Source organism: Protopterus annectens, chromosome 3.part1 (assembly GCF_019279795.1).
Source record: "Protopterus annectens isolate FY-2018-M chromosome 3.part1, PAN1.0, whole genome shotgun sequence".
Taxonomy (NCBI): domain Eukaryota; kingdom Metazoa; phylum Chordata; order Ceratodontiformes; family Protopteridae; genus Protopterus; species Protopterus annectens.
Window position 1 is genome coordinate 1,742,767,404 of NC_056732.1, and position 18,260 is coordinate 1,742,785,663.

General features: G+C 41.9%; 1 protein-coding gene across 2 annotated transcripts in view; it reads left to right on the forward strand.

The window, feature by feature from the left end:
* The window catches only part of ARHGEF37 (Rho guanine nucleotide exchange factor 37), a 1,079,989-nt gene that overhangs the window by 577,489 nt on the left and 484,240 nt on the right, over window positions 1–18,260 (forward strand). For both annotated transcript variants that reach the window (XM_044067741.1, XM_044067740.1), the window contains exon 6: window positions 3,826–3,949. In XM_044067741.1, the coding sequence (XP_043923676.1) occupies window positions 3,826–3,949 (124 nt within the window). The remainder of the gene's footprint in view (window positions 1–3,825; window positions 3,950–18,260) is intronic.

The window sequence follows — 18,260 nt, forward strand, 5'->3', positions numbered from 1 at the left end:
ATCCTATGCTACAGCTTCTCAAGGGAAGGCTATATCAAAGCAAACCATTTCTAAATGGATAGGTCATTGCATACGTTTCTGCTATACCCATCATGGGAAACCAGTTCCTGCTACCATTAGGTCCCACTCTACCAGGGCAACAGCTACCTCTACAGCCTTTCTCAGGGGGGTTCCAACCAAGGAGATTTTAGAAGCTGCAACTTGGAGTTCAGTACACACCTTTACCAAACACTAGCACTTACCTCTTTACTCTAAGACCAGGGCGGGCTTCACCACTGCAGTTCTGCAGGGCCTTATAGCCTCCACTAACCTTCTATGATACCTCCCCCCTACCTTAGCTTTGGGATTCAACCCAAGTGGGATGACTGCAGCAGGGTAACACAATGAACATAGTACAGCTTTGTACCTACCATAAATGTAGATGTTCAAGTGTTCACCCTGCTGCAGTCCAGGTTACCCTTCCTCCATCCCCTCTGATCTACTGGCTAAATCTCTTCAATACCTTACTGATGTATTTGCTTATAGCTGAATTTCTGACCACCTTTTTGGGGGCACCTGACATCTAGGGCAAGAAAAACTGAAGAAAATGGCGTTGGTTGCATTATATATACCCCTGGCGCACTGATGTCAGGGAAGAGGCGACAGCAACCGATGCTGGACCAAGACTTTGGAATTCCGGCCGACTGCGGGACTGCCTGATGACAGGATAACCCAAGTGTGATGACTGCAGCAGGGTGAACACTCGAACATCTACATTTATTTTAGGTACAAAACTGTACTTTTCGGTGAGTAGATGTAAGGGATCTGAGAGGGGTATATGGTTGTAAAATATTAGATGGTGCAGGGCAGCTAGTAGATTGGAATAATAATTTGTGGGCTGTGGTGATTTGGAGGAAGTCAAGTTGATTGAGGAGTTCAAGCCAGTTTAAAGAGTGAAGGGAGGTGCAGTGATGAGAGGAGGATTTGGCCTTGGTAGCGAATCTGGAGATTTTATTGTAGCATACTTCCAGTTTGGAGGTAAGAGTGGAAGATAAATTAGTAAGCAGAGGAGTGCCATACAAAAGAGAGGGGAGGAGATAGGTAGTGGCTAGAGTTTGTCTGGCAGAAGGAGAGAGGAAGTGGTTGTTTCTGTACAGTAGGCCTAGTTTTATGTGGATTTTCTTTATGTTTAGCTGGATGTGAGTGTTAAATCTTAGGTGTTCATCGATGGTGACACCAAGAAGTTTGGTGGAGGGCACGATCTTAATAATGGAGTTGTTAAGGCTGGTAATTTGAAACAAGTTTTTATCAATATGAGTGGATTTTGAGGGAGAGAACAGAAGAATCTTAGTTTTGTTGCCATTTAGTGAGAAGTGATTTTGGAGCATCCAGTTTTCATTGGTAGAGAAGGCGGTTTGTGTTAGAGATTGGAGATCTGTTAGGTTAGAGACGCAGCAGATTAAAGTGGAATCGTCTGCGTATTGGACAATTTTGGTATTAGGTATGGCTTTGTGGAAATCATTAACTGCTGTTGTTTGTCTTTCGGCTTTTTCCCAGTAAGGGGTCGCCACAGCGGAACTCCGGTCCGCTAATGATTGGCAATAAATTTTTACAAAATGCCGAGGTGCCAGCCCAACCTTCAATGAAGGCACACCCATTTACGCATGCATGTCTTTCGAATGCTACCCAACCACAGGGAGGACATGCAGACTCCACACAGAAGGCACTCCCACGCCAAGCCGAGAATCGAACGGGAGAACCTCTTGCTGTGAGGTAACAACGCTACCGCCGTACCACAGCGGTTGTTTGTGGAAATCATTAATAAAGCTGTTAAATAGCAATGGACCAAGTATGGAACCTTGGGGTACTCCAGTGGGGATGGGAAGGAAAGTGGAGGAGGCCTGGCCCCATTTCACTGCTTGGGACCTGTCAGAAAGATAGCAGGAGAACCAGGAAAGAGTTTTTTGGGAGAGTTGAGATTTGACAGATGGTTTAGTAGATGGGTATGGGAGATGGTATCAAAAGCTTTAGATAAGTCCAGTAGAACTGAGGAAACTATGTTACCAGAGTCACAAGCTAAATTGATGGTGTGTAAGAAGGAGAGAAGGGCTGTGTTGGTACTGTGTCCTGGGCGGAAGCCGTGTTGGGCAGGAGACAGTAACTGGTGTTTGGTAAGGAATGGCATGAGTTGCAGGTGTATGCATTTCTCAAGAAGTTTGGAGATTGGGGAGAGGATAACTATAGGGTGGAAATTGGAGACATTACAGTTTTTGCCACCCTTGTGAAGTGGAAGGATAAATGCAGAACACCATAGTTTGGGTACATAGGATTCAAGTAGTGATCTATTTATTAGGATGCTGATAGGGAGAGCAATACCGTCTGAGGCTATTTTTTAGAAGGAGGAAGGAATGCTGTCGGGGGCATTGGGGCAAGGCTTAAGTTTGGAGAGAAGTTTTTTTTATAAGGTAGGTGGAGACGGATTTAAGTTTGAAAGCAGGGGGTGGGGGAGAGGAGGGAGGGGAAGTTTGAGTAGAGAGGGGTGGAAGGTTATTGTTGGGGAAGGTCTTAGTTAGCTCAGCAATAGAAGAGGTGAAGAAGGTATTGAATGTTTCGGCAATTTCAAGGTCAGATTTGCTAGTGTCAGAACAGGGGTTGTTTTTGGTACCCTGCCTAAGGAGGGAATTAATAAAGTTCCAGAATTGTTTGGGGTTTTTTGCATGATTTATTTGGAGTTTGATGTAGTAGGATATTTTATCTTTAATGACATGTTTTTTGGCTAGGTTTTGCAGCTGTTTGTATTTAAGTAAAAATTCTGGCTGTTTTTATGACATGTAAATGTTATTAGCCCTGGGTCCTACCAGTCCTGCAGTGTCCTAGGTGTTGTTTTCTGTAATCTGCTCTTCATCTGTTGAGCCTAGTTTCAGCCCTTTAGTTTATTAATAAAGAAAAATGCATACTTAATTTTCTTCATCAATAGTATTTCTTTTATTGGCAGATGAGCTGATCAGTCAACTTAGCAGTGCTCATCTGCCAATAATTAACTATGTGCAACAGATCCAGGAAAAAATAGCTGTGGCCCATGTGCGTGGAATACTGTCACCTTTACCATTTTTGTCAAGAAATGCAAGGCGGGGCAATGTCATCTGCAAATAGCACAGCAGTTTCTCATGGGACATTCACCAGTTACTTATGTAACATATGTGTGTCAGCATACCCGCTGTTTTAAACGTAACTGTTGTGTGTGTGTGTGTGTGTGTGTGTGTGTGTGTGTGTGTGTGTGTGTGTGTGTGTGTGTGTGTGTGTGTAAGAAATGATGTTGAGATGCGAGAATGTGTCTGTGTGTATTGTCTCGCTAATAGTGTAAAATATTGTCCCTTTGTCATTATTAGAATGTTTTTTATTGAATTTGGCTTTGCGAGACTGGTGAGACAGAGGAAAAAGTATGTTTTTTTCGCTGTTTCATGAGAGCGTGACAGAACCAGAGAGGGACAGAGAGACAGAGCCGCAAAGCCAGCTTCACTAAGAAGCATGCTAATAATAAAAAAAAAAAAAAAAAAAAAAAAAAACAATGGGCTATTTTTGCAAACTGCAAGTAGGGGCATCAAAACATATATACCAGGCTGCAGATGTCTAAACCAAATTTTATATGATGAGAGAGCTTTTAATTTATCTGATAAAAAGCAGATGAAAACTACTGTGAATTTGAAGTTGTCTGTTTCACATGTCACTATCCTGCTTTCTTTGGTTAAAATAAGTGACTATTAATTAAACCCTAGAATCATAACTTCACATTTTTGGATATAAAACATCATTGCAGTTACTAAAACTACGTTAGTTCTCTTTCAGCTTCCTGATTTGGATGTAGAAAGAACGTTTTCAAACATTGATGAAGTCCTTGAAGTCTCCACTAGATTGCTCCAAAATTTGGAAGACACTGTTCCACATCAGCCCATCCAGCTAATCCTTATCAGTAAATATAACTCAATTTCTATTTCTGAAAACTGATAGCTAGTAACAGACTATGAAGAGTTGTGTCTCTTAGTATTCCTTAGGCTGTGCAGTATGAATATTTCTGTGTGTGCTGCTCATGTTTGCAAATACATATCTACATACTCAGTGCATGAAAACATATTGGCAGACATGCTCGGTCATTTAGCAGTGCTAAATATACTAAAGCTAAGAGGAAGTAATTATTTACCAAATATTATAGGTCAAACTATCTGTCAATGTTTTCATGAGTGTATTTAATTTTTAGCAAGTGAAATTTAGCAGCATGAACAGAATTGCACAGGGCAAGCACTTGGGGTAATACAGGAAAAAGGTCACCCATTTATTAAAAGAACACAGCTGCATGGCTTATATATTATCATGCACAAAGTAGTCATATGGTACATGGTACATAAATTAACTATGCAACAGAAAAAGCATGATTATTGCATTCCTAGATCTCTTTACTGCATACTAAGGCAGTCTACAGAAGGGAAACTGCCTTGCATCAAAATTATAGAGGTAGACTGTGCAGTGTTTTATGTCTACCTGTCTGTCTATCTATCTATCTATCTATCTATCTGTGTCTCTGTCTGTCTATCCATGTGAGCACATGTGTGTTGTGTATATATGGTTTATTGTTGCAGTGTTGATTTGCTTTTTAGTTGAATGAAACAAGATTGAGGGCTTAACGTCAAAGTCCCCTATGTTTCTCTCTCTCTTTTTTTTTATGTTTATTTTTCTAGTAGTGGATAATTGTGTCAGAGTAGTTTTGTGGTAATGGATTGTTATTTGACTGTGTATTTTGTATTTGCTTTTCTATGGCTAGTTCTACTTTTTTTATATAAAATGCCGGTATGTATGATCATACACAATTAAATGTGATTTTCCTTTTCCTGGACTTTTATGTCATTTCATAGCTGATGTATATAAGTAACAGTGTGTGTGTGTGTTTATTTATTTACTTGTTTGTTTATTTATTTATTTATTTATTTTTGTTATTTTGAGAGATCAAGAGCTTTTTTGGTATTTTGTATTTTGACTCCTGATCTTTTTTACTTTCAAAGTTTTGCCATAAAAAAATATCTGTATATTATTGTGTGGTGGTTAGCACAGAACATTATAGCTATGAGCTGTTAATGAGTTAATTCCTGTAGTCCAGGGTTTGATTCCTTTAGCGTTCATTTCCCTGTTGTGTAACTCTGGTAACAAATGTAAATCTATCTCGTTTTTTCAATTGACTGAATGCTGATTTGACTGAATCATAAATGGGCAAACGTGACTGACTGAAGACTCATTTGACTGAATCACAATTAATAGAAAAGTTTAGACATATATACGCAGTGTGTGATGGTAAAATTTGCATCTTAAGAGTTATTAGGGAGTGAGTCTAGCAGAGAATATGTGGATTGTCATGGGTCATAATTGTGATGCACCCCCAGATCTGTAGATGTTTGTGTGCCAGCACTGATTTAGTGTGTGTACTAGTTTTTTTTCTTTCTTTTATCCATGGTTGTGCAGCCATGAAGTTAGTAGAATATTTTCTATCAATTTTGATTTGCTGACACAAATTTTCAATCATTTGTGCTCAGTGTTTTGTGAGTCAGTCAACTGACCTTTCAATCAAATGACAAAATGACAAAGAGCCATTTTATATATATATATATATATATATATATATATATATATATATACACACACACACACACACACACATACATATATATATATATATATATATATATATATATATAGATATATGTTTGCTTGACTCACCATATGCTCAAGCTCATCATTTCATGAACTAATGTGCAGGTGGTAAAGGGTGATTAAAAAACATTTTTTTCATTGGACAAATGAGCCTCCCTGCATGTGTGTTTGTGTGTACTGGTGGGGGGCTTTACCTCCCATACATACTTGCTTTATTGTTATCAATGCAAGGTCACTGCACCTCAGAGAGAGAGCACAGTTGCTGAAAGGCAATGAAAAACATGTCTGGCTTTTCCTGCTGTAGTAAGAAGTCAGCAATTAATCACAAACAAATACTAATTGAACTTTTTTATTTTCTTGGTGCTTTTTGTCAATTGCCTGCTTACCATTAAGCATCCCCTCATGAGACTTAGCCAGTTCATTCTCATAGAAGGGGCACAATCAGCACAGTGTGACATTAGTTGTCCAGAGGAGGCTGTCATTTAGGCAGCCATGAGGGTCTTTTGTGCTTCTGCTCATACCTGATCACTCTGCTATTTCCCTGTGGGGTACATACCTTTTTTTCCCTACCCAGGTGAGTTCTGAATACTCCTTAAACCAGGGTATTCTGGAAACCTATCTTGCTCTTTCCTAAGCAGTGAACTACAGGGTGCATGCCCCACCAAGAGTTCCACATCATCTAGGATGTGCACAATGGGGGCATTTTATGCTAGGCTTTAACCCTATCCCTGATGGTGATGTACATACCTGCATAACTTCAGGAAATGCAAATGTCTCTATATCTGTGTGTACACAGTCCCTAACATGCAAAGACAAATGATCTGATGTTGTCTTTTCTCTTAACCTCAACTAATGGTTATATCGGATTTGACCAGATCTGATAGCATCATTTGCTTACACTTATGGATCTAAGGTTTAGGCTCCTCCCCTACCCATAACTCCCCTCTGTCTTCAGTTCCTCATATTTCGTTTGCCTTTTGAACTAGCCAGATGTGCTCTACAGGGCTCAGTATAGTGTTGTGCTGTTTTCACAGAAATATTTCAGATAAATGAAGTCTTTGACATAGACATTCTGTTTTCAAAGTTTAGCTATTAATATTCTCTCTAGTGTTAGGTTACTAGCTGTTCTATTTGTTGTTTGAGACTGTTAGTTTAGGTCCACCATTTTCATTCCCTCTACTCTTCTAGCTTTATTTTTCTGCTCTATAGTTGAACTTTGTATGTCCCCTTCTGTTTGGTTGGTGTACTGCTTTTACTTTTATAATTAGAGTATTACATTGTACTACCTTGAACTACACTGTGGTTGGAGATGTTCTTCATGTTTCACTGTTGCAGTCATTACATTTGGGTAATCTGTTGGCAGGTTGCCCTCAGTCAGCCTGAATTCCAAAGTCTTGGGTCCTGCGTCAGTTGCTGTCTCCTCTTCCATGACATCAGGTTGTCATGGGTATAAAACATGCAGCCGATGCCATTTTCTTTAATCTTTCTTGCCGCGCGGTGCCCAAAGCAGAAGCATTTCGCAAGTGCCGGTTGGCCGACTACTGAAATATTTGAGTTTGAGTTTCAGAACCGAAGTCTTCACTAAAGCTAAGTACCCCATTGGGGAAACATTTTTCTTGCTTTTTACTAGTGTCGTATGCTGCAGGATCAGAAGGAAAGGCTATTTCAAAGCAGACAATTTCAAAGTGGATAAGCCATTGCATCCATTTCTGCTACTTACACCATGGCAAACCTGTGCCCAAGGGCATTAGGTCTCACTCCACCAGTGCTGCAGCTACTTCAGCAGCCTTTCTCAGAGGAGTACCAACCAAGGATATTCTAGAGGCTGCTACTTGGAGTTCTGCTCACACCTTTACAAAGCATTACCATTTGCCTCTCTACTCTAAGTCCAGGGCAGGCTTTGCCACTGCAGTGCTGCAGGGCCTTATAGCCTCATCTAATGCTGTTTAGCTCCAGCCTCCCAACCATAGCTTTGGGATTCTACCCAAATGTAATGACTGAAACAGTGAAACACGAAGAACATAGTACAGTTGTGTACACTTACCATAAATGTAGATTTTCGAGTGTATTCACTGTTGCAGTCCAGGTTACCCTCCCGCCATCCCCCTGTCATTCTACAGTTTATCTTTCTTTCTCTATCTTCTACAACCTATGTGGTGTATTTGCTTGTAGTTGAAGATAAAGTTTATATTGATGCATGTATATATATATATATATATATATATATATATATATATATATTTAGAATATTGCTACCTTTTTGGGGGCACCTGACATCGGGGGAAAGAAAAACTAAAGAAAATGGCGTCGGCTGCATATTTTATATCCCTGACGACCTGACGTCATGGAAGAGGAGACAGCAACTGACGCAGGACCCAAGACTGTGGAATTCAGTCCAACTGAGGGCAACCTGCCAACAGATTACCCAAATGTAATGACTGCAACAGTGAATACACTCGAACATCTACATTTATGGTAAGTGTACACAACTGTACTTTTCCTTTTTTTGTTGGCTTTTCCACATTAACCATGGCTGACAAGGCTCCTGCATTCAAAAAGTGTTCTGTCTGTGGGCACAAAATTCCCTCTCATAACCCACACACAAAATGTATTTATTGTTTAAGAGCAGCCCATCTGCAAGAAGATTGTAGAGTCTGTGCATCCCTCGGTATGCAAGCCCTTTCAGGCTAATGGTCTAAACTGGTTCTTAAAGGCCTTCTCCCTACCTTCACTGGACAGGAGAATTGGCCTCCTCCCTCTCAAGTTCTCCTTCAACCAACAGAAAGAATCACTGAGAAGTCCAAAGGAGAAAACTCAAAAGAGAGACAAAAGGATAGTGGGAGGAAGAAGGATACATAGAGGATGACATCTAAATAAAAAACATTGATAAGAATCAAGAAATAAGTCACCATATCCTACAATGGCTGTGGGTCCAGATCCTAAACTGTCAGATTCGACACCTTCCTTCTTGTCATGGCCAGAGCCCATATGAATCTGTTCACTAAATCCCCCTCCACAACTGGTTCTGAGATTTTCCCAAGAGCCAACTACCTCTCATCTCCAGTCTTCAATTCTTTGGTTTGACAGGTACATTCAAACATCCTCCAGACTGCTCCCAATGACCTTTTCTTTTGAGTTGGTATTGTCACTAAGGAGTTTATCAGAAGTGGATGTAGACAGGATAATGATCATAGGAGGTTACTAGGCTAATAGCCCTAGGGCCCTTACAAACCTAGTCAAGAGTTTATCCCCAAAAAGAAACCTCAGTCAGCACCTGTCACTCTTGTCAATGAGAGACACAGGTGGAACCCCTGGGACAAATTTGTGTTTTTCCATCCATTCATCAAGGTTGTGCTTGAAGAGAGTCAGTGAGGTACTCTGTTTGACATGTATGGGAAGTCTATTCATAGGATCATAGGATCATAGGAGATTACTAGGCTATTGGCCCTGAGGCCCTTATAAGCCTAGCCAAGAGTTTAGCCCATGTTTAGACAAGTCAGCACTCAGACCCCTTGTCCAGCAGGGACACAGGTGGAATTACAGGGGTGTATCTGCTGTTTCCCATCCATTTATCCAGGTTGTGCTTAAAAAGGAATAATGAGGTACTCTACTTGACATGAAGAGGGAGTCTGTTCCACAGATGGGGGAATCTCTGGGACACAAATCTGTCCCACCAACGTCTTATTGATATCACAGACCAGGTTGAGGTCTCATGTACGTGTTGCTTGAGTGGAGCTTGACTTGCAGATATGCAGCAGTCTCATCATGCCAGGGTCTGAGATTGCTTTGTATGCCAGAAAAAGGTCACCTCTGAGGAGTCTGTATGAAACTGAGTAGAGGGACAGGGCTTTTAGCCTATCTGGGTAGGGTAGATGTTTGGGGCCCTGGATTCTCCTGGTGAGTAAACTCTGTGGTCTCTCCAGCTGCTGCCTGTGCATTGTGAGGTACATGCCAAAGGGGGTGTTGCACTCAGTAATTGGCCTTATAAGGGAAAGAATACAGGGCTGTTATGACCTCTTTGTCCCTGGATGAGATACCCTTACTTATGAGGTGGGCCATGTAGACATGTTTCCATACAATGGAAGCAACATGGTGGTCAAAAGTCAGGTTGCTATCAATCTGGGTGCCCAAATCCCTCACTACTAATTGTGTACTTAGAATGTTGTTATTAATGTGATATGTGGGGACATAACTCTCCGCAAAGGGGATGATGATGCATTTTTTGGCATTCAGCTTGAGGCCATGTTTCTGGTACCAGTCATTTGTTTGGGTGAGACCCTCTTTGAGGATGTCCACATAACTTGGGGAATTGATGACTGCGCCCAGCTTGCAGTCATCTGCAAACTTGGTCAGCCATAGCCCACTGGTTTTAGCCTGCTCCTCAGAGAAGTATATCCCAAATAACAGTGGCCCCAAGACCGATCCCTGGGGTACGCCACTCATTATGGGTCTACTGCTTGAGGTGGCTTCCCCTGTTTTGATTAGGTGGGTTCTATCAGTGAACCAGTTTGTTACTGTACATAGATGGGGCAGCCTCTGGAAGACAAACCTGTATCTCCAGCAGATTTTGTTGATGTTGCATATTAGATTCAGGCCTTTTGAAGGGGTAATGCATGAGGAGTTAGACTTATGGATATAGAGCATCTCTAGTAGGCAGGGTCTGAGATTGCTTTGTAGGCGAGACACATGGATTCTCTTTGTGAGGTATTTCTATGGCCTTTCCAGTTGGTGCAGATGTTTGGAGAGGTACATACCAAATGGGGTGTTATACTCAATTATTAGTCTAATGAGGGAGAAGTATAGATAGGTAATAACCTCCATTTTTTTTCTGGATGCAATCCCTTTACTTATGAGATGAACAAAGTAAAAGGCTTTTCTGACCACTGCCGCTATATGATGGTTGAATGTGAGATTGTTATCAACCTGAGTACCCAGGTCTCTCACCACAGGTTGTGTGCGTAGGGGGTTGCGTTGATGTGGTAATCAGTAGGGGCTGTGATTTTGCTGAATGGTATAATGATACATTTTTTTGCATTTAGCTTGAGGCCATGACTTTGGCACCAGTCATTAGTTGCTGTAAGACTCTCTTGTAGCATGTTAACATCATTTGGTGAGTCAATGACAGCACCCAATTTAAAGTCTTCCACAGGCCTTTTGTCTTTGCCTGGACTTCTGAGAAGTAGATGCCAAACAGTAGGGGTCCCAGGACAGATCCCTGGGGAACTTTGCTAGTGACAGCTCTGCTATCAGAGGTGGAAGCACCTATTTTGACCTTGAGGATCCTGTCGGTGAGCCAGTTGGCCACCCACCTGATGATATAGGGAGTTACGCCAAGTTGTGATAGCTTCTTGATGATGCTCAAGTGGGGGATTGTGTCAAAGTCCTTGGCCAAGTCAAGGTAAGTTGTATGTACTGCCTTTTCCTCATCCAGGGCCTCGGTAACAGTCTCAAAGAAGTCAGCCAGGTTCAACAGGCAAGATCTGCCCTTGATGAATCCAAACTAGGTGGGGTCAAATGCTTGGAGATTGCCTATGTCCTTGTTTATAAGATCCATAAAAATACGCTCCATGGCTTTGCAGATCAGACTTGTCAAGCTAATGAGGTGATAGTTTCCAACATCAGTAGTGGCACCACCTTTGTGCAAGGGGATGACAATGGCAGTTCTCCACTCTGTTGGAATGAAGCCTGTACTTAGGCTGTGGTTGAATAGTGTACTCCATGGTGAAACCAGTTCTTACTAGAGATTGTGCAGAATACAGCCTGGGATAATGTCAAGTCCCATGGAAGCTGTATTCTTTGCCTTGGATAGGGCCTTTAACACTTGATCTATGGAGATATGAGGTGCAGGACAAGTATCAGGGATGTCAAAAGGGCCTTTGGGGTGGACAGGGGGTGACGTTTGCACTGAACCTATCTGCTAGCAAGTTGGCCATATCAACAGGATCAGTTTAAGTGATACTGTTAAGTACTAATTTGGAACAAACCTGGGCCTTTGAGTCAATGCAGTTGTACAGGTGCTTGTACACTGCACTGGTGTACTGTTCAGCACAGTTGTCTGCATCCTCTGAGGGAGGGCGGTGGTGTGAAGCTGCTGATACCCCCTCTTAGGAGGTTATAGTCAGCTTTTCAGAAGTTTTTTAGTTTGATTATGGTTGGGGGGATAGAAACTTTGAATGAGGCAGTCCAATGATCTGATCTTACCAGGGAGGAACATACTATATGAGTGATGCAGCAGTCACCCATGTTGGTGAGAACCAAGTCCAGAATGTTATGAGAATGTCCCCTTGTGGTGGATGAGATGAGCTGGTCTAGTGCGTTAGAACTGATGAAGTCAAGGAATCATTGAGTGAGTGCATTAGTGCAGGAATAGTTCACACAGTCTATGATGGGGTAGTTGAAGATACCAAGGATTAGGGTGTTGGGGGGGTAGCTTGATGGAGTTAAGTAGATCCAGGTAAGAGGAGTGGGTGTCCTGAGTCATGGAGGAGTGTCTATAACTAGCTATAACTTGGATGGGTGTCTTGCCAACTGTCTGTTGCACCTGGAGTAGTTCCAGTGCGTCATGCTGCCAAACTGGTCTGGAGGTGTGCTTGTCCTTAATGAAGATAGAGACTCCACCACCCTTAGTCTTTCCAACCTCATTTTGGGGCCATAATATGTGGAAAGAGGTGTAGCCTGGTAAAGCAGGGGTACTCTCCTCAGTCCTGAACCAAGCTGCCATGACTGCACAGGCATCGGCATCTTCCAGTGCAAGGAGAGCCTTCACTGAGTGCATTTTCAGGTTAAGGCTCCTAGCATTAAGCAGATTGACCTTCAATTTCCTTTTTGACAAATCTTTTATGTTGGAAGATTTAGGTGAAGATTTATGTTGGAAGACTGAGGTAGTAACTGATGACTAATACATACAGATGGGGTTCCTTCTCATCCCTTCCACCTAGGTAACCATGACCAGGCCCTTCTGCTCCTCACTTTTATTCTCCTTCCCCAACGAAACCTTTGGATCCAGTGGTTTTGGATCTGAACACTTCCTGGGAGATATCCTATTAATATTACTAGTAGACTGGATTACTTCGACTCTGACAGTGTCATTTACCTACTCATTTCCAAAGGCATTGGATCTTGGGGATCCTGCAGCCAAGTTATCAGCATTGGTGCATGTGGTTGGGATCATTTTTGAGACTTTCAAATCTGTCCCTTCCACCCAACTCATCAGCACTAGATAGATTGACCCTAGTGTCTTCCCCATTCCCCTTTGGTGTCTGTGGTACATCCTCCACATTATTTTATCCCTTCCAGATCTCCAACTGTAATGGGCCTTGACAAAACTCTTGAGATGAGCTCCCTAAGGAGGCATTTAGACTCCACACAGGAGTCTCTCACTGATGGCACCTATTTCAATAATGGGGAAGGGTCCTACAAGGTCCCTCCTGGAAGATGTCTCCTTTGGAAGCATCTTGGAATTACTTTGGAAAAGGGGGCACTGGTCCACCAACATCTCTTCACTAGAGGAATCAGTGTCCCTCAAGCCCTTTGGAGCTGACCTGTCTAATTCATGGGTGCTACGCCTGGAAAATAAGCTTACTGACATTGTGCCACATCAGGTATGGAAGGAGCCAGATGTGGTGGATCGCATCCTCCACAAGCCAAGCAAGATTTTGGTTTTGCCCCTGGACAGAGAACACTGGAGCCTGCAGTAGATGCCATTGTGGAAACCACTAAGAAAGTGCACAAATGTGTCTATGCTCATTTTATTCAGCATGGTGGCTGGCACATCTGGACCTGCAGGCACCAGCATTGCCATTCATCAACATGCCTGGATGTATATCTGTGATTTGCTGGAGAATTTCAAAATATCCTTTTTAAATGCCCTTTTTGACCAAGAGGGAACAGGATGTAAAAACCCTGTCTGCCATTATCTACTTTTCCACTCCTTAAAGGACTGTTTTCAGGAATCAAAAGAGTAGAAAGAGGCTGTATGTCTCAGAAATTTGCACAGGACACTTTTGGAGACAGTCCCCCTGGAGCAAAGGGTGGAACAGCAATGGATGTCACCCCAGTGAAGTGGCCTGCAAAACAAGGTGTTTTGAGGCCTGTTCACTGGTAAACCCTACCAGCATTCCTGAAAGGTTGCCCAACTGCTACACTCTAGATGCAGTCACTGGGGCACCCACCTCTGCACTCTTAAGCCAAGTCAGCCATTACTCCTGATTCCTGTTTGCTGAAAATAATAAACAGATGCTATGTCATTCCTGTTATTTGTTCACCAAAAATGTCACAAGAAAACCTTCTTGATGCCCCATCCCTACAGACAAAGGTGGAACTCAAAGACATCACAAAGCTGCCAGACAACTTGGGATATCCAAGAGGTGCCACCAGGCAGTGTGGGGGGGGGGGGGGTTCTTTTAGGTTTTGAAGAAAAATGAGGACTTCAGGCAAATTCTGGACCTCAGTCATCAAAACTTGTTTGTGTAACAGACAACTTTCTGGATGGTCATGGTTTTGTCCATTTTACCTCTTTTGAGGAAGGATGAGTGGATATGCTTGGTGGGTCTGCAGACACCTATTACCACATAAAATTATTCAGGCAGTCCAGGAGGTTCGTTCACCATTGGCTGGGATCCAAGATCATTGCACTTTGGTCTCACAACTGCCCCTGGACTTTCAATAAATGCATGATGGTGGTTGCAGCACATCTCAGGCTGTAGGGTTTCCAGGAAATTTAGGGAAACCACCACCATGAAGAAACAGCTAATGCAAGCCAGGGACTCCTTGTTTCAGTTGTGCTATCACCAACAGATCACAATCAACATGCAGAAGACCAAATTAATTCTACCACACCGCAAATAGACAGACTTCTAAAACTGAAGTTAGCCACATTGTGCCAACAGGCTTCCCTGGTCCTATCCAACCAACATCTTGGCTTTTGTCCAGTGTGATTCAGATCCTATTTTCATCTCAGAAGCCTTCTATTAGAAGGTTTATAGAAGTAAGTGGAAGAGATTCTGCACTTGGGCCTCTTCCAAAGGTCTAGAAACTTTTTTGGACCCTTTGCCATTGATTCTATATTTCTGCAGACCTTATTCATGCAGGTGCTAGCTCTTCCACCATCAAAGTTCAATTGGCAGCTGTCTTGAATTTTCATATAGGTGAAGGCCAGACAACTATTGCTTCATTAAACTTGTCTAAGGCCTTTTTTGCAGGCAATCTTTCACCTGTGGCTCCCCTCTAAGGGATCCTGTTCCACTTTGGGATATTATTATTTTACTTAAGGCTATGACAAAGCCCCCCCCCCCCCCTTTGAATCTGCAGCTACTACCAAATTGAAATTCCTTTATTGGAAAACCCTTTTCTTGGTGGCAGTGACTTTGAAAATGAGAATTTCAGAACTGTAAGACTTGTGGTGTAAACCCCCATATCTGATCTTTCACAAACACAGAGTGTCACTCTGGTCATTTATTTATTTTTTTAATTCGTTTGTCTTTGTTTACCGGGAAAATCCAACTGGGTAATACTTATTTTCAGTAGAGGCCCACAGAGAAATGCTCCATTTGCTAACATTGCATTATACTAAATTCCAGTCAGATACAGTCGGTACATTTCTATTTACATTTATACACAAACAGTTGTTACATTTCTGTTTACATTTATACACCAACAGTAGTTACATTTATACATGCACATTCTATGATTTTACAGAGGTGGAAATTACTAAAGAGAATGTAGTGGATTGTACAGGCAGCATAAATATTGTTTTGTCATTTCAATAAGAGCTTGAGAATATTATGTTTAAGTTGAGTATTTGGATAGTATTGTACAGTGAAAAAATTGTAACCCTGTGATGAGCATGTATAAGACCAGGATTAGTTAAGGTGTTGTTTAAGCAGCGTTTAAAACTACCGACTTTGTCAGAGAGTTTTATTTGTATGGGGATACTATTCCAGAGTTTAGCAATGCATTGGGTGTACTGTGAGTCTCCATCAACATTATTTGACCCTTGCTGGACAATAGGGTAGTAATAAGTTTGTATTGCAAGGCATTCTTCTGGATGATGAATGAGTTTGTGTTGCAGTCAGTTGTGAATATATTAGACAACTGTGCAGTTCAAGTCAGTTTAATTGCTTTAAGCTAAGACAATGGTGGATCCTATGAGGGAGACTGGTGGCAAATTTAGCTATCCAACTTCCTTCCTAAAATGACTTCTGATTCTGCATTGAATTAGACTATTCATATCGGGTGTTTTTCCCCAGCTGCTCAAACAATGGTAAATATCTTCAGCATTAAGTACATATTCACCAGCAATAATGTTTCTGTTTATATCAAGCCAAGAACCTCAAAAAAAAAAAAAAAAAAAATCCACACCAACTTTTTATCTCTTTCTCTAAAGCTGAACTGGGATCTAGTGTTTGCAAGGTTACACTGTCCAGATGATCGAACTGCATTATGTTTATCTATAAAACCAGGGGACTGTTTCTAACTAACAAACTTGAAACATGAGGAATGGGAGCTTCTACAGGATTCTTCTCTAGCGGTCCTATTGATGATATCTTTGTTGTGGCTACTTGGTATACAGAGCTGACTTTTGTCTCCCATTACAAGTTGGACAGTCTAGGTCTAGGGCTTTGTCTGGCTCCACAATCCTTCAGAACATCCTTCCATAAGACCTTCCAGGGTTTGTGGTAGCTGGGCACTCTGCCCTATTAGTTGAGGCAGAGAGAAAAGATAACATCAGATGTGAATATTACATACTTGCCATAATATTAGATCCATGTTGTGTTCATCTGTCTATTTCAAACTTCTCTCCCTCCACTCCCCCTTCCAAACTGTCACCCTCTCAAGCTATCCTTTGACTATACAGGACATGCCTGGAGCCTTGTCTTACTTGTAGGCTTTGACTGCATTTTTTGCCTTGCATTCATTCTGCCTTTTTCAGCATAGGTGGAGCATTCTGTATACACAGGCAAACTCGATCTGAGGAACTGTGAGGGTGGAGGGGAGTTATGTGTATGGGAGAGGAGCCCAAGCTTTGGCTCCAGAATTCAGAACAGTTGCTGGTGTCAGATCTGGTCAAATCTGATATACCCATTAGTTGAAACAGACAAAAGAAGACAACATGGATCTAACATTATGGTAATTACACAACTTTCATTTAACTTAACCACCTAGGATAATTGCAACACACATTCCTCCCAATACTGGTACCTGCTTTCTGTGTTCTGGATACTGCATCCTTATTACAGGTGTGGTAGATGTTTGCACAGGAACTGTTTGTTAAATGTACCATTCTCATAATAGCTCAATAGCTGCCTAGTAACAAAGAACCAAAGTCCTTATCTCTGGAGGACTTCTTTTCTGGTCATAGATGATGTCCCATATGGGAAGTTTGCTTCTGGGATCAATTGACCTAGCTACAACTCTGACAAACACACACACACACACACACACACACACACACACACACACACACACACACACACACACACACACACACACACACACACACACACACACACACACACACACACACACACACACACACACACACACACGTATATTTAGGTTTCTGTCATATCTGCCATATAGTGTGATCACTGCATTGTAGAGCAGTAGTGCCTTCAGTGATTCAGTGTGGGTGTGTGTGTTTGTGTGTGTGTGTGTCTCTTGCAGTGATAGTCTATACTGACAACAGTCCTCACTTTAAAGAGTAATGTGGCAGCACTACATTTTTTCAGTGTCAGTCACACAGTACTAAGTTGAAATGAGGTGCAAATAAGCATAAGTATGCAGGTATGAGTAATGATCCCAATGTAGTTGGGTAAATTTTTATATTATATTCTTCACTACTGAATACAGGACTTTAAGTCATTGACTGAAATGCTGCACACATGCATTCATTGCATGCTACACTGTTCTTCTCTGAAATGTTAGGTTCTCTGAGTGCATAAGTACAGCCTTAGTGTAGAGTGCATGGTGCTTCTCTGCTGTGCGCAGTCAGCATAAATGTATAACTCCCACAGAGCCTCCTGTACTGCTCATGAAGAGGATACACAGTTCTTCTAAGATGTGCACCATCATTATAAATGGATGACACTCACACAGTCCTTTGCACTATTTATGAGAAGGAAGCATAGAGCTGCCCGGGTTCCTATTGCATTATCGACAGCTTAGGTTGTCGAATGCTTAAACATCGACACCTAAGCATCAAAAGCTTACAATAGCGAACGGCCACATAATGGAATTCGTTCCTCAGGAAAGAATTTGCATGGCCGTTATCAGGGATTTGCCCTTAACCCAATGTAGAGTGATCTCAGAGTTGGTATATTTAGTTAGGGGGGATGTGGGGGGGCACAGCCCCCCATTATGTTTGGGTGTGTTTGTTTATTTTGTTTACAGACGGCCACGCAAATCCTTTTTCCTGAGGAAAGAATTCGATTATCTGGCCGTTCACTGTTGTAAGCTTTCGACACTTAGGTGTCGATGTTTTAGGATTCAACAACCTAAGCTGTCGATGATATGATATAGACACTGTTGCCCATCTATGTACCATTCTCAGAAATGTATACTCCCTCCACCCATGGTGCCTTATG